This window comes from Seriola dumerili, unplaced genomic scaffold, assembly GCF_002260705.1.
Source record: "Seriola dumerili isolate Sdu_G_001 unplaced genomic scaffold, Sdu_1.0 BDQW01000050.1, whole genome shotgun sequence".
Taxonomy (NCBI): domain Eukaryota; kingdom Metazoa; phylum Chordata; class Actinopteri; order Carangiformes; family Carangidae; genus Seriola; species Seriola dumerili.
In genome coordinates, this window is record NW_019174305.1 from 5,109,216 (window position 1) to 5,131,162 (window position 21,947).

General features: G+C 43.3%; 1 protein-coding gene across 1 annotated transcript; it reads left to right on the forward strand.

Annotated features, from left to right (window-relative positions):
• Positions 1 to 502: 502 nt before the first annotated feature.
• LOC111217903 (WD repeat-containing protein 17-like) lies at positions 503 to 21,683 on the forward strand (the record flags this gene model as incomplete). Its single annotated transcript, XM_022739926.1, has 19 exons — positions 503 to 625; positions 2,821 to 3,004; positions 3,094 to 3,324; positions 4,858 to 4,968; positions 5,123 to 5,263; positions 6,075 to 6,197; positions 6,376 to 6,563; positions 6,700 to 6,868; positions 9,954 to 10,045; positions 10,947 to 11,029; positions 11,114 to 11,200; positions 11,911 to 12,075; positions 14,243 to 14,358; positions 14,929 to 15,015; positions 15,445 to 15,594; positions 15,675 to 15,805; positions 16,886 to 17,011; positions 19,109 to 19,132; positions 20,318 to 21,683. Coding segments are annotated over exons 1-19 (3,697 nt in total), but the record flags the coding sequence as incomplete, so codon positions are not given.
• Between the last annotated feature and the right edge of the window lie 264 nt (positions 21,684 to 21,947).

Sequence of the window (21,947 nt, forward strand, 5' to 3'; positions counted from 1 at the left end):
TGGAAATGTTCTGGATCTGCCCTTCTAACTGTATCTGCCCCAGTATTTAATGGGTTCTTCCCTGGTCCATGTCCTGTCCCTCCACCAAGTTTGGTGCAGATCAGTTCATTGCTTTTTACTGATCCAAACAAAGAGAAAACATAAGCTCCTTGGCAGAGGGAACAATACAAACAGCTGACAGATAATCTTTAGACACTGTTTGAGATATGTTTGAGCCAGATGTGATCACAGATGTGTGATCACAGATACTGATAATTAGTAAGTCATTTGTAAAAATGCAAATTTCCCATTTCTGCCATTAATTTCATATTCATGTCAATCTGAGATCAGTGTTTGCTTGTCTATTGTAGATGACGATCTACTGAGCATGTGTAGAACACGTCCCAGTAGAGTATAAAGGGAAACTATGTCACATGTCATAGCCACTTACTAACATTTAAACAGAATGTAGTAAAACTGAAAGGTGTGAAAGGTGTGTTTGTGTTTGTGTCTCCAGGTAAGGATGGCCAAGGTGAAGCAGGTGGGCTTGCTGGCAGCAGGCTGTCAGCCCTGGAACAAAGACGTGTGTGCTGCTAGTGGAGACCGCTTTGCCTACTGTGCTACTTTGGCTATATACATCTACCAGGTAAATTACCTTTGTGAGCATTTGTGTAGTAGTGGTGGTGAACCTGAGGCCTCCCTTCACCCTTCACTCATTACGGGGGTAAATCACCATGGTAACTTATGCTGAACTCCTAACCTGCTCCATCGAAGGCTCATTTCAGAGGATCAGATCAAAACCTGTCAACAGCCAAACTACTGACCAATCAAATCTCTGGAAAAACTGAGTCATAATTCCTACAGGATCCTGAGGGGAGTGATCATTACGGAGAGTTTATCACACTGAATAAATGTATAATAACTATTTTAGCTTAATTTTAATTGAACAAATATTCTTTAATCCGACAGGATTACTGACAGTGATGAAGCTCTTACTTCTTCTTCATCACTGCAGCTCAGAATAACATGATCCGACTCTGTGACCACAACTGGAAATAAAAACCAAACCTCTGATGTCTTTTAGTAGAAAAATTAGCCACACTGTGTTAATTATTTTCATGATTATAAATATAAACATTTCAGTCAGACTGACTCATCAGACATCAACTACTCCTCTCCTCTTTTCTTTCTCTCCTCTCTGCAGCAGAAACAGTCTGACTTTAACTTTAACTGTTTTATCTGCATCACATGTTCATAACAGTTTGTTCATCATCAGACTGAAGAGCGAAAATACTCAGTAAGAAACATAATGATAATTCATGCACTTATTTACAATATATCTTTAGTCTGACTTTAATAGAAATTATATTTAGACATAGAAATATTTTTTTTTTATTCCAGTCATGTGATTATATTGTTATATTTCACCTTGTTGGACATCACTTTTGGACATGGCTATAACCAAAGTTGATGACAGGTATCAGCGTTTCTTCTCATATCATTTTAAGTACCTTATTCATGGTTCTTACGATGTTGCTTAACGATAGATAGATAGATAGATAGATAGATAGATAGATAGATAGATAGATAGATAGATAGATAGATAGATTAGATAGATAGATACTTTATTTATCCCCGAGGGGAAATTCAAGTTTCCGGTAGCTCATTGGTAATAATAATAATATTATTAGTAAGAGTTGATAATAAAGAAACAAAATTAATAAATTAGTCCACTTCCTTTGGCTGAGTTGCTGTATAGCCTGATGGCAGTGGGAACAAAGGATCTCCTTTCTGACTGATAAAACATGTGCAGCATTTCACTGCAGACATCAAAGGACCTGAGCTTCCTGAGGAAAAGCTCTATCCTTCCCTCAAATGTTGACTGGCTGAAGGGTGGGCCTAGACCTCTGAAAGTCCATGACCATCTCCTTGGTCTTGGAGGTGTTCAGAAGGAGGCAGTTCTTGTTGCTCCATTCACTGAAGGCCATCGTCAGATCCCTGTACTCCTCTTCCTGCCGTTCCTGTTACGCACCACAATAGCTGTGTCATCCGAGTATTTCTGGATGTGGCAGGACTCAGAGTTGTACTTAAAGTCGGCCGTATACAGGGTGAACAGGAACGGAGCCAGAACAGTTCCCTGTGGAGCCCCAATGCTGCTCATCACTGTCCCTGAGACACAGTTACCCTACTACAGACATACTGTGGTCGTCTTGTCAGGTAATCCACAATCCAGGATGTGAAGCAGGGATCCCTTCCAGCTTGTCTTTAAGGATGGGTGGTCGGATGACGTTAAATGCACTTGAGAAATCAAAGAACATAATCCTCATGTATCCACCTGGCTCATCCAAGTAGGAATTGGCCGGTGGAGCATGTAAAGGACAGCATCATCCACTCCAATATGTTCTTTGTAGGTGAACTGTAGGGGGTCTAGTGCATATTCAACCTGTGGCCTCAGAAGGTGGAGAAGGGTCTTCATGATGTGTGACGTGAGGGCCAACGGTCTGTAGTCATTTATCTCAGCTGGTCGTCCTACTTTAGGTACCGGAACAAGACATAATGTTTTCCACAGGACCAGGACCCTCCCTGTTTGTAGACTTAAGTTAAAGATCCTCTGGAGAGGCTCAGTCCTTTCATACAATTTTGTAAAGGTCACACCCCTCACACTGTCAGTGTGATTGACATGAAATTGACCCACAAGTCCAGCTCTGTGTTCTCCACACGAAATCCTCTGGACCATAGAAGTCGTAGGTCTGATTTCTACTAAATGTTATGACCTTGAACACACTACAGGACAATGCCAGAGCTGTTTTTTGTTAATTGTCTGTCATTCTCTTGTTGTAGTTGGACCAGCAGTACAATGAATTTAAACTGAGATCCATCATGTCAGAGCACAAGAAGACCATAACAGCCATCAGCTGGTGTCCTGACAACCCAGATCTGTTTGCATCAGCCTCTGCTGACAACCTGCTCATCGTGTGGAATGTAGCAGAACAAAAGGCTGTAGCACGACTGGACAACACTAAAGGTAGATGGATGATCTACACCAGGTCATACAGACTCAGAGGAGTGTTCCCCCATCTCTGAGGTTTCACAGCGTCTCCTCTGCTTTCCCAGGAGTCCCTGCGTCTGTCAGCTGGTGCTGGAACTCAGCTGACGGAGTGGCGTTTGTCTCCCAGCGTGGACCGTTGTATATCTGGGTCTATGGAGGTCCTGACCCTGGGCTCACAGTGCACAAAGAAGCCCACTCCTTCCTGTCTGACATCTGTCTGTTCAGATGGCACCCCACCAAGAAGGGCAAACTGGTGTTTGGACACACAGATGGAAGTTTGTCTGTGTTTCAGCCAGGTACAGATGGACACACTCAAATGTGACCCACAGCACAGTCATCACCTCACACTCCAACTATAACATGTATAGTAACATGGGAAGTATTCAGACCCCTTCACTTTGTTAAGATGTAGATTTCATTTAAAATGGATAAAAGTGACATGTTTGTCCATCAGTCTACTCTCACTAATACACAAACATGATTTAGAAATTCATTAAAAGTCAAAATCTGAATCTCTGATTAACTAAAGTCTTCAAACTCTTCACTGCAGCTCCAAATTGTGATGAGCTGCTTCTTGTTTACTTTAGTTATCACTGAGATGAGTCTAGACCTGGACTTAAGTCCACCTGTGGTGAACTGAGCTGATTGGACAGAGTTCAGAAAGACACACACCTGTGTGTATCAGGTCCCACAGTTCACCTGCAGGTCAGGACAGAGACCATAAAGTCCAGTGAAGTCTCTGTAGACCTCTGTGATCAAACTGTGGTGAGACAGAGGTCAGGACACAAAGGTCTGAGTGTTCCCAGGAGAACCGTGGGAACAAAAACTGGAACCAGGACTCTTCTAGAGCTGGTGTTCAGACAAACTGAGGGAGCAGGTCAGAGGGACCTGGGTCAGGGAGGAGCTTCAGAAGTCCCTGCAGAGATGGAGAAGCTGCTGGAAAGACGAGCATCAATCAGGTTATTATGGTACAGAGACGAGACAGACACTGAGAGTCAAAGACATATGAAGCTGCTGCAGTCTGACCTGCAAACCTTAAAGACTCTGAGACCAGGAGGAACCAGACTCCCTGGACTCCAAACACCAGGTCCTGCTCAGCACCTGGACAGCACCATCCCTACAGTGAAGCATGGGGGACAGCATCATGCTGTGGGAGCTTCTCAGCAGCAGGGACAGGGAGACTGGTCAGACCTGATGCTGGTTGAATGAGACAAATGCAGAGAGGTCCTTGAAGAAAACCTGATCCAGAGTCCAGGAGACCTGAGACTGGAGTGACGGTTCACCTCTCAGCTCCACAGTGACCTGAAGCACAGCCAAGACAACACTGGAGAGTCTTCAGGACCAGTCTCTGACTGTCCCTGAGTGTCCCAGCCAAAGTCCAGACCTGAACCCCATAGACCTGTGAAGAGACCTGAAGAGAACTGTTCACAGACACTTCCTGTCCAGTCTGAGTCTGAGTCAGGAAGACTGAGATAAACTGACCAGATCCAGGTTCAGAGCCTGTAGAAACTCAAGACTGAAGCTGGAACTACTGCTGAAGGGGGTCCTACAAAGAACTAATGTTTCTGAAGGATCATGATGTCATGATGGATTATTGAGTGAAGACTGATGAAAAATTACAGTTTTATCCATTCAGATTTAAATCTACAACAGAATAAAGTGAAGGGTCTGAATATTTCCTGGAACTGCTGAACCTGTCGACCTCCTCCTCACATTCCCTCAGCAGAGTCCGGTACCTGTAAACACACCTTTAACCCTGTACCTGTAAACACACCTGTAAACATGTACCTGTAAACACACCTTCATTAACCTCTGTCTCATCTGTTCAGGGAGTAAAAGCCAAAAGCATGTGCTGCGTCCAGAGTCTCTGGAGGGGACAGATGAAGAGGACCCAGTGAGTGCTCTGGAGTGGGATCCTCTCTCCACTGACTATTTACTAGGTCAGACACAAAACTAACCACATGACCAGGACTTATCTTAAGAGATGTGAATTTTAAAAACACAACAATGTAGCTGTTTAGAATACAGTTACTGCCAGTGTTTGACACACTGACATATAGATATTGATATGTAGACGTGTTCTCTCTCTCCCAGTGTCTAACCTCCATAATGGGATCAGGCTGGTGGACAGTGAGGCCTTGAACTGCATTACATCCTTCTGCTTCCCCTCAGCTGCTGCATCAGTTCAGTGTCTGGCCTGGGTCCCCTCTGCACCGGGCATGTTCATTACTGGAGGTAAATGTGTATGTGTGTGTGTGTGTGTGTGTGATCTGGTCCCCTCTGCCTCAGTGTGTTGATGACTGCAGGTCAGATTTACTTGTCAGTCAGTTGGTGGGTATCACATGCTAGACGGCGGGCCAGAACATAATCAATTACATTAATTTAAGATATTGATAAAAATGCAACTGGAATGTCCTTTGTTGCTGTTCACATATGTGGCATTGTGGCCACAGTCACAGATAAGGGTAGAATCGCAATCCACGATCTATTTATTCGATCGATTTATTGTGAAAGTCCTGACTGGAAGTTGTGATTCCTATCTTTCCGCTGCTTTGACGCTTTTTTCAAACGTTTGTAAGCTCGTCCACCCGAAGTCACATTTTATACTGACTGATTTACTTTTTTCATATCACACATTGTATGTCCGCTCCGTCAGAGGTTTGTCAAGCAAGCAAAAGAACCTTTGGAACTTCCTTTGAGAACTTTTCAGAATAAAGCTCACAATAGCTTGAAATAAAAAAAGGAAATTCTCGCACTTTTATTTTCTAGGCAAAATCACTATAGAGGAAGTGATTCTGCAGGTAAATGTTGCTGCTCAGACAGAGATCTATTTTAGCAAAGGAGCTCTTTTTTTTTATTTAACAAAATCATATTCAAATAATATCAAAATAATCTGGCGGGCCAGATATTATATCTGGCAGTTTTGGGTTGCGGGCCACCAGTTGCTGACCACTGCTGTAGATGTACTGCTCAGGACACAAACATTCAGCACATCTTCTCTATGACAGAACTTGTGAGTCCAGCTGGTTGTGTTTGTCTCTGTCAGACTCTCAGGTCGGGGTGTTGAGGGTGTGGAATGTGTCCCGGTCTACTCCTCTGGACAGCTTCAAACTGAAGAAGACTGGATTTCATGCTTTACATGTCCTCAACTCTCCTCTCTCCAAGAAGGGTAAACGTCACAAGCTGATGTGGTGTGTGTTGTGTTTGTGTCAGACCTGAGCTCAGGACAGCTGCATGTGTCAGCGATGAAGCAGCCAATCAGACGCTGAGCAGCAGCTCTTCTCTCAGCTGACTGACTCAGCAGCTTTGTTCAGAGATGTCAGGATGTTCTTCCTCTCTCTCCACAGCTCCCAGCTCCAGTTCTCCCAGTAAGAGTCAGCACACCAGTTCCACCAGTGAGGCAGTACCCCCCCCAACCCTGTCCCAGAACCGCTCCTTCTCTCTGCCCCCCGGCCACGCTGTGTGCTGCTTCATGGATGGAGGAGTGGGGCTCTATGACATGGGGGCCAAGAAGTGGGACTTCCTGCGGGACTTGGTATTTTATCCTTTGTAGATTCAACAGTCTGAACACACACACTAACCTGCTCACACACTCTCACACACACACACACTGACACAGGTCCAGACAAGACCACTGCAGACCTGATGACCTGTCTCTGTTGCGGTTCTAGGGTCATGTGGAGACCATCTTTGACTGTAAGTTTAAACCAGATGACCCTAACCTTCTGGCCACGGCAAGTTTTGATGGAACCATCAAGATCTGGGACACAAACACCCTCACAGCTGTTTACACCTCCCCTGGCAACGAGGGGGTGGTCTACTCCCTGTCCTGGGCTCCAGGTACCATAACACATACATACTCTCCCAGGATGTGGACAATAAACACACACTGTAGGTTACTCAAACACACAGAGACATGAACACAACATAGACACACAGGACAGCTACACACACACAGACACACACACACACACACACACACACACACACACACACACACACACACACACACACACAATACTCAGTTACAGTTTTTTCAGTTGCTAACATGCATTTGTCAAAACTGAAGTCACATTGTCAAAACTCTTCTAAAAGTCTATGTCGACCAAACTGTGAATCGTTTTTCATTGCTGTAACACAAAATGCATTCAGTGACCACATTTTCCAAAATCCATGAACTCTTTTCTCATTCATACTCCACCACCAGCAAAACACTATATTTGCAGCGCATTTTTCAAATGCTAACACGCCGTTTTCAAAATTGTTAAAAACACATGCAGAACAGGTTGATGGCAAATTTCATGCATTTCTGCAGGTACCATATTGAAATATATAGAAAATCTTACCTGAATATTTACAATAAAATGAAATAATAATCATTCCAAACACAGCTGATTGCAATTTCAATTTGAATGCATTTTGTAAAATGAAAAATAAATTACTGTATGCATATATAGTTCTATATACATAAAAAAAAGGATATTTCTGATTCATTCTTGTTACATATACTTTAGTACAGTCAATAAAGTGAAAAGGTGTTATTCTTATTCTATAATGAATGTTGGGCCTTGGTACTTAACTTCATATGCGGGCACCATTATGTTGAGGCGTCAGTTTCTATTATAAATTAAGAAAATATGAATATTGAAAATATTAAATAACTTCAAAAATAATGAAGGGTTTTGACAATGTGACTTCAGTTTTGTCCAATGCATGTGAGCAGTCAAAAAAAACTGTTATCTGGAACACTGATTGATAATTAACTTAATAACTATAAACAAAGAGATTGGCAATACTCACACTTGTGCAACATTAAACACACCAGAAGTTATACTTAAAGACATCTATTTACAATGTAACAAAGTATAAACACACAATGTCTAATCTAAAGTATATACAGGCGTGTGTGTGTGTGTGTGTGTGTATGTGTGTGTGTGTGGGACAGAGACAAAGGCAATATGGCCGATTCAAAATGGTCACTGTGACCACATGGCCTGAACATAAAAACAAGATGGTGGTAAACAAAGAAACTATTCAAAATGGCCACTGAGACCACACGGTGAGTGGGGGAGGGAGAGAGTGAATTTCTTTGTTAGCCTAGTTCGTGTGGTCTGAAGTACCAAATTAACTGTGTGACTAACCACAACCTAAGCAAACATTACAATCATCAAACTAAATGGATACATTAACCAAACATGTACATGTACATTAACAAAGATTAAGAGTCCTGTGCTTAGCTGTGGAGTGCTTTGCTGTGCTAGGTTGAGTTAGTGTCAGTCAATGTTGTGTCAAGTGGTCGAAGTGGAACAAAGAGAGGGTCCTTTTCAGTGTTCTAGTAAAGTCCAGTGAGTTTTTATTACTTCCTGATGGAGTGAAGTCATGCCTGGCTGCGTCACTTTTGTGTTGCAGAGAGGTTAGCTGGTTTCCTCTTTGTTCTTCTCACAGAGTTAGCTGTTGCTTGCTAACTCTGCTGTGGCTCCTGTTGCTTTGGAAATCGTGTTGTAGCCGCTGATTCTAAATAAAACTTGGTTCAATCTCAGTTAATCCTAAACAGGTCGCTGCTGTTGAGGAGAAGAGTGTTTAGCCTGCTGTGAGTAGGGCGGCAAGAGAGCTGTTTTTTTAGGTAGCAGGGCTGGTCTGGGCTGGGAGCCTTGTGGCTACTTGAAGAGCCAAGAGGGAAGAGGTGCTGTTCCTGGGGATCTGGGTCTGGGAATGCCCTGACCCCTGAGAAACCCAGAGGGTTTTGCCTGGTGACACCCTGGGGGGTCACATGTCACACCCTGGTGGGGTCACATGTCACACATTGACCAACACTCACTGGTCAGTAAGGTCCCTGGGGGAGGGTCGTCCCCAGGTGTGAACAGTGAGGAATTGTGGGAAAATTAGCTATTTAAGTGGTCTACCATTTTGAATAGTAAGTCCCAACATGAAATACTGATTTATGTGAAAAATGATTAAAACTTCAAAGATGAAAGTTAATAATTTATGTGATGCTCCCTGTTGCTAGTGCTTTTAAGTCAATGAGTTATGAGTGACAGTGGATGCTTTCTGAGTGAGGATTGTTGCCAATGTTATGGTTGAATGAGCTTATTTTGAGATATGTATAAGGTGTTTTGGTGGTTTGAGTCAGTTTTGGAGGTGAGATTAACTGTTTGGCCAAGATGCATGTTGGTAATGCATGCTGGGGGCTTCAGTATTGAGTGATGCTTGTTAGCAATTGAAAAACACTGTAAATGGTATCAAGGACCAACAGTCCTATCAAGATGAAGTGTGTCATCTGTTCATGTGTGGGTTGTTAACCTCTCTGTGTGTGTCTGTATGTGTGTGTTTCTCTCTCTGTGTTTCTTTGTGTCTCTGTGTTTCTGTCTCTGTGTGTTTCTGTCACTGTGTGTCACTGTCTCTGTGTGTTTCTTTGTGTCTCTGTGTTTCTGTCACTGTGTGTCTCTGTCTCTGTGTGTCTGTCTGTGTGTGTGTCTCTGTCTGTGTGTGTCTCTGTGTATCTGCGTGTTTGTCTCTGTGTCTGTGTATGTTTGTGTGTATCTGTGTGTTTGTCTTTGTGTCTCTGTGTGTGTCTCTGTGTGTCTTTGTGTATCTCTGTGTTTGTCTCTGTGTCTGTGTGTCTCTGTGCGTGTCTGTGTGTCTCTCTGTATGTGTGTGTCTGTCTCTGACTGTGTGTCTCTGTGTCTGTCTGTGTGTGTGTCTGTCTCTGACTGTATGTCTCCGTATGTCTGTCTCTGTCTGTTTGTGTGTCTGTGTGTGTCTCTGTGTGCGTCTCTGTTTGTGTATGTGTGTCTGTGTGTGTCTCTGTGTCTGTGTGTGTCTGTCTCTGTGTGTGTCTCTGTGTGTGTATGTGTGTCTTTGTGTGTCTGTCTCTGTCTGTGTGTGTCTTTATGTCTCTGTGTGTGTCTGTATGTCTCTCTTGAAGGAGACCTGAACTGCATTGCCGGGGCTACATCTCGTAGCGGAGCGTTCATCTGGGATGTGAGGAAGGGAAAGATCATCACTCGCTTCAATGAGGTAACTGAAGGGTTTAGATTGAAGCTGTGGATCAGTCATTATGAGAATCACCAGTGTCTAAACCTTGTATATGTCTGGACCACCTCTGGTCAAATCCTGATTTTATAACCATGACGTCATCTGACAAAATCACCAAGCACATAAATGAAAAACAAAGACTGAGCTGTGATTTCAGCTGTATTTATTGTACAATGATCACTCAGAGAGAAAGTTAGATGACACAGTGTCTCTCACTCAGCTCACAGCCTCCGTCTGGGAGCCACAATAGTTTAGTCTTTATTTACTTCAACTCCAGAACGTAACGGACTTTGATTAAAGGCTGGTCTTTATGTCTAACTCCCTCTGTTTGATATGTAGAGTTGGTCATAGTCGTTAGTATGAAGCCTCGTTACCAATGACTTCTCTCTCTCCCTCCCTCTCTCCTGCTCTCTCTGCTCAGTGTGTCTTATGTTTAGTTATTCCTCTTCCTCCTTTAGTAATAATGATACATGTAATGAAAATAGTTTATTTGCTGTAATGGAGGCGAGGCTCAGTGTGTTGGAAGTGCTCCTCCTCTTCCCTGCAGTTCCACAGCATCTATACACAGTCCAGACATGAACCAGGTTTATACCCAGTCTGTTTGAAAAAAAGTCTCTTAATTTAGAGACAGTAAGCTAAGTTTTCAACACTGCAGCTGTAAACACCCCCCTAAAAGAACCTGTTTGATCCAGAAACTCCAACTCAGTGACATGGAAATATGATCAGTCAGTCAGGGACATTGCAGATCATAGGGTTGGCCCTGCTGTCAAAAACCGTCTCCTCTTCATCATCATTATTATTCTCTCCTGTTGGTAAACAGCTGTTTACAGAGTTGCAGGATGGTATGATGATGTCTCAGTGCCTCCTCTCTGTCCTCCCTCAGCACGGGAAGAATGGGATCTTCTGTATTTCCTGGAGCCATAAAGACTCGAAGAGGATTGCCACCTGTAGTGGAGATGGGTTCTGGTGAGGTGGAGTTTCTTCTTTTATCAAAGTCTTGTCAAATTTGTTCCTATCAGCCACTCTTACCTGTTTTCTATTGTTTCATAGTATCATTCGGACCATTGATGGTAAAATCCTGCACAAGTACAAACATCCTGCTGCTGTGTTTGGTTGTGACTGGAGCCAGAACAACAAGTAAGATCTCACCTATCCACAGTCACCTGACCAAACACTCCTGTCCACACTCTCCCGTCCACAATCACCTGACCACAGTCACCTCTCCACACTCATCTGACCACAGTCACCTGTTCACAGTTATCTGACCACACTCACCTGTCCAGTCACCTGATCACAGTCACCTTTCCACAGTTATCTGACCACACTCACCTGTCCAGTCACCCGACCACAGCCACCTTACCACAGTCCCTTGGCCACACTCAACTGTCCACAGTCCTCTGACCACACTCACCAGTCCACACTCACCTGTCCACACTCACCTGAACACTCACCTGTCCACACTCACCTGACCACACTCACCTGTCCACACTCACCTGATCACAGTCACCTGATCACAGTCACCTGATCACAGTCATCTGACCACACTCACTTGAACACTCACCTGTCCACACTCACCTGATCACAGTCATCTGACCACACTCACTTGACACTGCAGCTGTGTCACGGACCTCATAATTACTGCTTTAATTAATGATCATTTATACACAGATTAAAAAAGAATTATATAAAGCAGCATTAAAAGAGATAGAGACTGGTTCAGGTGAAGCAGGACACAAGAAAACATCTGTCTTTTGTTTATGTCTAACATCTGTCTCTGTGAGGACACATGGAGGACAAAGAGAGTTGTTCCTGTCTCATCTCCTATCTCCTGTCTCCTGTCTCTGTAGGGACATGATAGCGACAGGCTGTGAGGACAAAAACGTGCGGGTCTACTACTTGGCTACCAGCTCTGACCAGCCACTGAAGGTCTTCACCGGACACCTGGCTAAGGTGTTCCATGTCCGCTGGTCTCCACTCAGAGAGGGTATCCTGTGTTCTGGATCAGACGACGGGTTAGGACCTTCACACAGACCTCAGTGTCCTACACACTGTTCACAATGTTCACCCACACAGACAACACAGTTCAGAGGGGACCCAGACTCAGGTGAACCAGACATAGGTGAATGAGACTCAGGTGAACCAGACTAAGGTGATCCAGACACAGGGGATCCAGACTGAGGTAGTAGAACCTCATGGAGAAAGTGAGGGACATGAGGAGGAACAGAGACACAGACTGAATACTCTACTGAGGGGGAGATGAACATAAAAAAGGGAAAACACATGAGTTCAAGAAGCAAAACAACTATCAACACAACAGAAAAGAGATAAATAAATAAAACAGGAAGCACTACAAACAGTCAAGGAGGGTCAGATGAATCAGTTTCACTGCAGCAACAAATGATTCAGAACATAGACATGAGTCAAATTAAAACAATTAGTCTAAAGAGTGTGAATTATAAGATGACACTGTTTTAACATTAATGTTTCAGTCCCAGAGTAAATGTAATGTAAAAAATGTCTTATCTAAGCAACATCACATGAGAGGGAGTGATGTTGTACTGCATATCAGCAAGGCTGGGATTTGGTCACAGGTAGGAGGTGGCAGGTCTACACTAGCTTGCTACTTTGTCTACATGTTACCTCAGGTGTACCTCAGAAGTATCCAGGCTTCTTCCCTTCATCCTCTTCTGATGACCACACATAATTTAATTCAAACGTTATTTTTGGAAATACATTCATCTTTGTGGTGCTAACTTCTTGGTCTTGGTTACAACCAACTGTTGTATAATGTGTTATAATAATCTAATTAACAAAGTGTCTAATTACTGATTACTAATAACTAAATTGAAATGACAGGATCAGAGCTTGTGATCACTCTTTGAATTGACTGTTGATCCAAACAACTATCAACTCTAAATTATTGAGTTATGTCAGATTAAATGTTTGTTCCCATCAGTAAGATGACAGGCTGGGGGTGTTCCATCAACGTCGCGAAGGAAATTTGCGCTTACTTGAAAAAGCCCTGTTAGAATTAACACTGACTTTCACTTAAGCTCAAACCGTTCCATTAACAGGATTTAGCCATGTCTAGTCGTTAACGTTAACGCAAACCAGTCTTGAACAAGCTGCATTATGCGCGCACACGGAGTTTACGAGCAGAACAGACAGGCGAGTGTCAAAAGAAAATCATGTCACAGAAAGAAGGGAAAACAAGAGTCGTCTTCTTCTCAGCAGCGGAGCAAATCCTGCATTAGGGTTACCACGCGTCCTGTATGATGCGTGAATAATGTAATGTCAAGTAAAACCCAACCAGTTTTAGCTACAAGTGGATTGGAGCAATAGATCAGAATAAAAGCAATGATTTAGTTAATTGTATATTGCCAACTGTAGCCTATATTATGGTCTATATTAGCCTATATTACACAGTAGCCAATGTAGGTAACAAGGCAATAATCAGCAGATTGATCATGCTAATATTCCATCCATTCACTTAGATTTGGAGCTGAGGGTTAAGACTCATAAACATACAGCTACACATTTAAAGAGAAAATGTGTTTTTTTTTCTAGCTGAGGAAAAAAAGTTCTATCCTTTTGTATTTAAGACCCAAATCTAATCTAAATCTAATGACTCCTTTCGTAACAGCTGTAGGGTTGAACCATCTATATCAATCACACTGTTAAGCACAACCTAAGTGAAAAAAGTGATCATATGCGCTCTGCCAGGTGAGCTACCGGAGCGCTGTAATAATGATTCCACCTGAGGAAGGTAAGCATAGCACAGGGTTTGCTCCGTTGCTGAGAAGAATACGGCTCATGTTTTCTCTTCTTTCTGTGACATGATTTTCTTTTCGACAATCGACTGTTCTGGTCTGCTTGTATAGTTCATGTGCACTAATAATGCAAGCTTGTTCAAGCCTGGTTTGCATCAGTGTTGCCGGCAGGGCTATATTTCATAGTACGCACATAACCGTCTGTCCGCTACCTTTAGGTTTCCCACACACGCGCACGTCTACTCATCGAGCGAGTGAGCAAGAAAGCAAGAGAGAGAGAGAGAGAGAGAGAGAGAGAGAGAGAGAGAGAGAGAGAGATTCCCTCATCTGTTGATCATCAATAATAATGATTTATTTCATGTGAATATACCTGCAAGGCCTGGACTGTAATGAATCTCTGTGTCTGCAGCACTGTTCGTATATGGGACTACACACAGGACGCATGTATCAATGTGCTGAGTGGTCACACAGCTCCGGTCAGAGGCCTGATGTGGAACACAGAGGTTCCCTACCTGCTCATCTCAGGTAAGCCCACAAACTGTCCTTCTATCAGCTGTGTCGTGGTCAGTGTGTTGTCAGTGTCTGTTACAAAGCTGCAAAGCAGAGACAGCAGAGGAGGTGTGGAGGAGAACCAGGTGGATGTGAAGTGTCAGTGAGATCGTCATCACTATCCGCTGCTGATGAGGAGTCCAGGTGTGAAACACCTCTGTGTAGTTCGGGACTGTTATCTGTGTAAAATGAATTAGACAGAGAATTGTAAAATGACAGCATCATGACTCCTACAGATGCCATCAGGGACAGCTGACGGTGAAAATGATGAAACATGGCTCTGTAGGAGCATCTAGTGGCAGCTGTAAGAAACTACAACAACATCAGGAAACACTTGTCTCCGCTGAAACCCTCAGTGTCTCTCAGTCAGTTATATTTTTATATCATTTACAGCTGATGTAGTTGTTCAGAAAAGACCTGAGACTGCAGATTAAAGCAGAGTTTATACACACACACACACAACAGGAGGCAAATACATGTATATACTGGACTGTGTACGATGCTGTCAGTTGTCGTGTTGAAGTAACATGTTGTGTGATGTTGTAGGTTCTTGGGATTACACAATCAGAGTGTGGGACACGAGAGACGGCACATGTCTGGACACAGCCTACGACCACGGAGCTGATGTGTATGGTGAGAGTCACAGAACGACCTGCTGCAGAAACATGATGCTGTGGAGGACAGTGAGAGAAGAGAGAGCTTCTTCACTGAGAATTAAAGATGATGTCAACTCACATCACATACACACTGTAAACTCATAAAGACACTGGATCACAATCAGTTAGCTTAGAGGACAGACATTACACTGAACATGTGGTTTGTCACTGTGAACAACACAAGCTTAATGGAAACTGCCATTCAGACCACCGCTGACTCTACTGTATACAGTATATAGACTGTATATAGTCTACTGTATATATCTCTGTATATTTTACCCAGAATTCAGTTGAGCATGAACACATGGCTGCATTAATAAATACTCTTATCCGCTGCTCCCTCTGTGCGAAATGTTCAGGTCCTACATGCTTGTGTGTGTGTGTGTGTGTGTGTGTGTGTTTACAGGTTTGACATGTCACCACAATCGTCCGTTCACCATGGCCAGCTGCAGCAGAGACAGCACGGTGAGGCTGTGGTCTCTCACTCCACTCATCTCTCCCCTGCTGCTGAACATCCTCACCGACCAGCCGTGGGAGAAGATCATAGGAAACACAGGTGAGAGTAGACTAATGTCTTCTGTTCTCCGGTGTGTTGTTCTACGTGCTAATCTACCTGTGGTGGTTGTGTGTCTGCAGACACAGCTATGGTTCCTGGTTCTCCTCCACTGCTCTGTGGTAAAGTGTCTCGAGACGTCAAACAGGAGCTGGACAAGCTGAGCTCAGACATCAGGGCCAAGAAGTTGCGTTGGTTCTCTGAGTGCTTCTTGGTAACTACACTTTGAATGCTGATTGGCCAGTGGTGATGTTGTGTCATAACATGACCCCTAATTCAGTGATAACTTTATACTGGCCTGTCACAGTTCTGAGTTTAAGATCAGACTAGATCTCCTCGTCCTCCTCCGGTGCAGGGAAATCTACCATGGTCACTACTCAGCTGATGTGTCCTGTTCAGTGTCATATTATTCATGATTATAAATCAAGAAATCAGTTTACAAAAGTATAAAACTCAAACTCTTCTTTGTTAAGTCTCTGACTGTTGCTGGGACAACATGTGTTTTATATAAATTTATAGTTGATTAAAAGGATCAGAGGCTGCAGGACAGTGAAGAGGTGTGTTCCAGCTAACATCCACAGCTCTCTGCTCCACACCTTCACTTCATGTGTACTGACTGAAAACCAAACACTGATTAGACAAGAAAAGGCCTCAGTGCAGCTTCTCATGTGAACAGTGCTCCACTTTTTATTTGTGTTGAGGTTGAAGTCAGTGAGAGGAGAGCTCTGTGCTGTTACACTGACACACAAACACATTTTAAAGGTCCACATAGTATAAAGGTAGATGTCCATGTGTTTGATTATAAAGCAGGTCGAGGTTCTATATTAATACTGTGAAAGTATCAAAGCATCAGTCCACAGAGAAATGCACACAGCCTGTATTCAGAAACTGAGCCTTAAAACTAGATCTGTTACTAGAGCTCCAGAGAGAACCTTGAGAGAGGAGATGTGAAACTACATTGAGATGGTTTTTGGTTCTTAAGACCACAAATATATCTTCTATCTTATCAACACTTCAAATATAGAGTGTTTTTCTTCACTCTCTGCATGTGGAGCACGGCCTCCACAACAACAGCACAGAAAAAATGCAAGTAACACATTTGTAGTAATGATATATGTACACATCAGACTGACAGAAGCATGTAACGGCTTTTAACAAGCTGTATCACCTTTCAGATTCAGTCCAACCTTTTGTTTCAGGTCCTGCAAACACATATTTTTGTAGACTGATTCATAAAGGGCTGAACATTTTTTTCTTTCTGTGAGTGAGCATGCTGTCCTGTGTCCTGTGCCAGCCTCCAGGAGGCAGCAGTAACCTGTGGGACCTGGTGTCAGTCATTAACGGTCAGGACGACTCACTGCTTCCAGCCAGCTACAGCAAAGGAGTGATGCACATGAAGCACCTGCTCAAGTTTAAGACAGTAAGTCCCTCTTACTTCCAGAGTCTCCATTAGCAACAGAAAAGTCTTCAAGCTCCTTTGCCAAATGAGAACAGCCAATCAAATGGCTGGATGACAGACCCAGAGGTGTGTACTTAATTCAAGGAGAAGTAAACACATACAGCAGTTTCTGCCTCTGAATATTCTTAGAAACAATGCTGTTAGCCGCAAAAAAGAAAAATGCGTAGCCTGCTAATGCTAATGCTAATGGTTTATACAGTCAGGTACAGGAACAGCTGACACCATCACAAAGAGCCATTATCTTAATGTTAATTGTGTTTCTCCCTACATGACACCAGATCTTCTTTTATCATTCAAACTGTATGTATCTGGATAAACTTCATTAATCCAAGAAAGCTCTTGAACAATTGGATACATCGAACCGCTACATAGCTAATGTTAGCATTAACAGCTGTTCACCATCAAACTTCAGTCCTTTACTCACCAGCTGCTGTCTCCATAGGTGGAGAGAAATACCAATGTTAATGTAGGAGCCATATATTGGTTCTGATCGTTTATTTTGTGTTTGATTAGTTTTGTCTTGTTGCCATGGGGATATGCAGTGTTTGGGGTCACGTGAGCACCGTCGTTGACAGCCGGTAGGTTATATCATAACCTGCTTCACCTGCACTGGGAGAGTGAGGCGAGTCTAGGTAGCCGTAATTTTTGTTGACCGCTTTTACCATCGCTTTTGTTCTTTCGTTTGCTTGGATACACGTACGCCAAGTGTACACATTTAACATCAAATGGGCGCGTGTAAAGCCGCTGTATTATCCGATTGAAATATTAAAACCTCCGAAACTTCTCTGGACTCAGTGTGCTTCTCTGAAACAGCAGCAGCGTGTCATACAAATATACATGACCTATTCTGCCTCACAAGCGACTTTCTAAGGTACTAGAAAGCCGCAATATTTGTCAACAAAAAAGGCATCAATTAATAAAGTGATCGCTTGCAGCACAAAGCAATCTGCAGGACGCACAGCGCAGCGGACCTAAATAAAGTAAGACAAAGCGCACGTCATACATCTGTCAAGGAGGACAGGTAAACTAAGCTCACCTGTGCATGTATGTGTGCGGTGAAGAAATCCAGATTGCATCAATGTCGAAGTGCCTCTGTTTGGAAAAGTCGAATGAATGAATGCTGGTCGGATAAGCGAAGTTGGCGTCTGCACTTTGATGCTGATATGCAAAGCTTTTTGATGTTGCATGGAGGAACGCTGATGCTGCTTTGTTGAAATGAAATGTCCTGATTTGCTGTGCATTGTGGATGGATTTAAATGTCACAGTTCACTGAAAACTGAATGAAAAAGTTATAAAATGAGTCAAACAAATGACTCGTGCTCTGACATGGAGTCTGGGAAACAAAGGGAGAGGAAACTCACTGAAAAGGGTTTGTTGAATAAGATTGAAAACCTGCAAAATAAACGCAAACGTGATGTTGATAAAATCAAAGGTTTAATACCAAAAATGAAAGGGCTCATGAAACAAAGAGAAAATGTGTTGGATGTGAAGCAATGTTTGGAGAATTTAAACACACTGTGTGAAAATGCCACAGCCTCACACAATGAACTGTTGCCTCTATTCCCTGAGGGGGAACTAATCAACCAAAAGGAATGGTTTTCAAGCATTATGAATTACAGCAATACATTTCAAAAGGACACTCAAAATTGGATTGATGAAACTGGACAAAAAATCTCTCAGGAGCAACAGGATTCAGCAGAAATTCAATTACAACAAAAGAACGAACCAAGTCAAATTGAGGATGGCATTAATCCAAATGACAGTGTTTCAAACATTGGAAGCCACAAAACATCTCAGTCACAAGGCTCTTCAACCTCTTCTGCACGTTTAAAGGCCGAAGCTGAGCTGGCAGCCTTAAGTATGAGGCACAAATTATTAAAGGAAAAGCATGCTTTGGAAGAAGAGGAGCAACGCCTGCGCAAAAGGAAAGAAGAGCGCCAACTGAGCACTGAGATTGCTGAAAAAATGGCAAAACTTGAAATTCTCAAAATACAAAGCACAACAAGTGGAAAACGGACATCAAAGGTCTCAGATGGAATGAAAACATATTTGGAAAAGGCACAAGCACAGCAGTTACTTAATGTCAATGCAGATGAATTTATTCCAAAACAAACTGAAGCAACCACAAATCCAAATATAACCTCATATGAACAAAACCAAATGCAATTTCATATGAACCCCCTAATCAACATACATGAATCATATGAACAACTAGGAGTTAACACAGTGGGTCTGGAACCCAAAGAGGAAGTTCTTGGCATCATGAGGAAACAAAATGAGATAACAACGTTGCCAATACAACAGCAAAGCCTTTCAGCTCTACCTAAGAGAGAGATCCCAATTTATGACGGTGATCCATTGAAATACCACACATTCATCAGAGCCTTTGAGAACGGAGTCGAGAGGAACACAACTAACAGCTGCGATCGCTTATATTTTTTGGAACAACACACAAAGGGTCATGCTAAGGAGCTTGTAAGAAGCTGTCAACACATACATCCAGAACGAGGATATACAAAAGCCAAAGCTTTATTAAAGGAGCAGTTCGGGAACGAACAAAAGGTCGCCTCTGCTTACCTGGATAAAGCCCTCTCATGGCCTCCAATTAAAGCAGAGGATGTGAAGGTTCTGCAGGACTACAGTCTCTTCCTTAGAGGCTGCTGTAATGCCATGGAGGATGTACAATATCTTTCAGACATGGATATGCCTTCCAACATGTTGAGCATCATTAAAAAGCTGCCTTACAAACTTAGAGATAGGTGGAGGAACCATGCCTGTGAGCTACAGGAACGACATAACCGGAGAGTTAAGTTCACAGATATTGCTAACTTCATTGAAAGACAGGTGAAAATTTTGACAGATCCTGTGTTTGGCAATATACAAGACTCTCAATCAATAATCATAAGTAACAGAATAAACAAACCCAAGTCACAGTTTCGTCCTGGACACAAGGGGAGCAGTTTTGCTACCAATGTAAGCCCTGTGGAGAACAAATATCAGTCTGTAAGGAAAGAAAAGGAAATCAAACAAACAGGAAGGAAAGCATGCATCTGCTGTGGAGGAGGACACACATTAGATGTATGTGTACAGATGGGAAAAATGGTTCATGAGAAGAAGATAGGCTTCTTGAAGGAAAATGGCATCTGTTTTGGTTGTTTGTGCACAGGGCACATCAGTAGAGATTGCCGTAAAAGGATTTCCTGCTCTAAATGTAGCCTTAGACATTCCACTGTACTTCATAAGGAACCTGTTAAAGATTCTGAGCAGATGGAGAGGAGCCCAGGGCCGCATGTTGACAACACACTGGTGTCAAGTGGTCTTACAGGGGCTGGAGATCAGGACTGCAAACTGCCCATTGTTCCGGTCCAGGTTAAATCTAAGAAGGGAACCAAAACTGTCATCACTTACGCTTTCTTGGACCAGGTGAGTACGGCTGTGTTTTGCACTGAGAGCTTAATGCACAAGCTCCACCTCACAGGGAGGAATGGACGCATTCTCCTTCGAACCATGGGCCAGGAGAAAGTCGTAAGCAGCAACATCGTGTCAGGATTGGAGGTTGCAGCACTGGAGGGGGACAATTTTCTTGAGCTTCCAAGAGTTTACACGCAAGAGTCCATGCCTGTGAACAGAGGAAATATTCCCACGGAAAGGGATATTGAACAATGGTCACATCTGAAACACATTCGCTTACCTCAGATTGATGCAGGAATTGAGCTACTTATAGGTACCAATGTTCCTAAAGCACTGGAACCACTGGAAGTGGTGTGTAGCGTAAATGATGGACCATATGCGATCCGAACTTTGCTGGGCTGGACTGTCAATGGTCCACTGACAGGTAGCAGTGGAGAGACCGTTAAGTGGGAGCATCCTCAAATAACTGTCAACAGAGTTGCAGTCGTGAACCTGGATGACCTCTGGCAACAACAATTTAAGAATGATTTCCCTGAAAGCAGTATTGAGGAGCAACCAGGAATGTCAAGGGAGGATCAAAGGTTCTTGGAGTTTGTTAACAACACAGTGAAACAGGTGGAAGAGCATTACCAGATTGCGTTACCTTTAAGGAACAGGGACGTCAGCATGCCAAACAACAGGAGAGTTGTTGAACAGCGCCTGTGTTATTTGAAAAGGAGGTTTCAGAAGGACTCAATATTTCATACCGAGTATAACACCTTCATAAATGACCTTCTGGCTAAAGGCTATGCAGAAAAGGTGCCCGAAGAAGAGTTGGATCGTGGCGATGGGAAAGTATGGTACATACCACACCACGGAGTCTACCATCCCACTAAAAGAAAGATCAGAGCTGTGTTTGACTGTGGAGCAAGATATCAAGGAACATCACTAAATGCTCAGCTTCTACAGGGCCCTGATCTTACCAGTTCCCTGATTGGAGTGGTGACTCGGTTTAGGAAGAAATCAGTTGTGATTATGGCCGATATAGAATCAATGTTCCATCAGGTTCAAGTCCCTCCTGATGACAGAGACCTCCTCAGGTTCCTCTGGTGGCCAAAGGGGGATACGCAGCAGCTACCCATTGAGCATCGGATGAAGGTGCACTTGTTTGGGGCGACATCATCTCCCAGTTGTGCTAACTTCGCCCTCAGAAAGTGTGCAGAGGACCACGGGCATCACTACAGTAAGGAAACTGTGGATAAACTACTGCACTGTTTTTATGTGGATGATTGCCTCGTGTTGGTGGCCACGGAGAAGGAAGCAGTGATGCTTTACAGGAACCTCGTCTCTTTGTGTTCCAAGGGTGGATTTTTTCTCGCAAAGTGGTTGAGTAACAGGACTGGAGTGTTGGAAGTCATCCCAGAGAATTACAGAGCAAAAGGCATTGAAGGATTGGACATGAAACTGAATTCGCTACCTGTAGAGAGAGTGCTGGGTGTGGAATGGA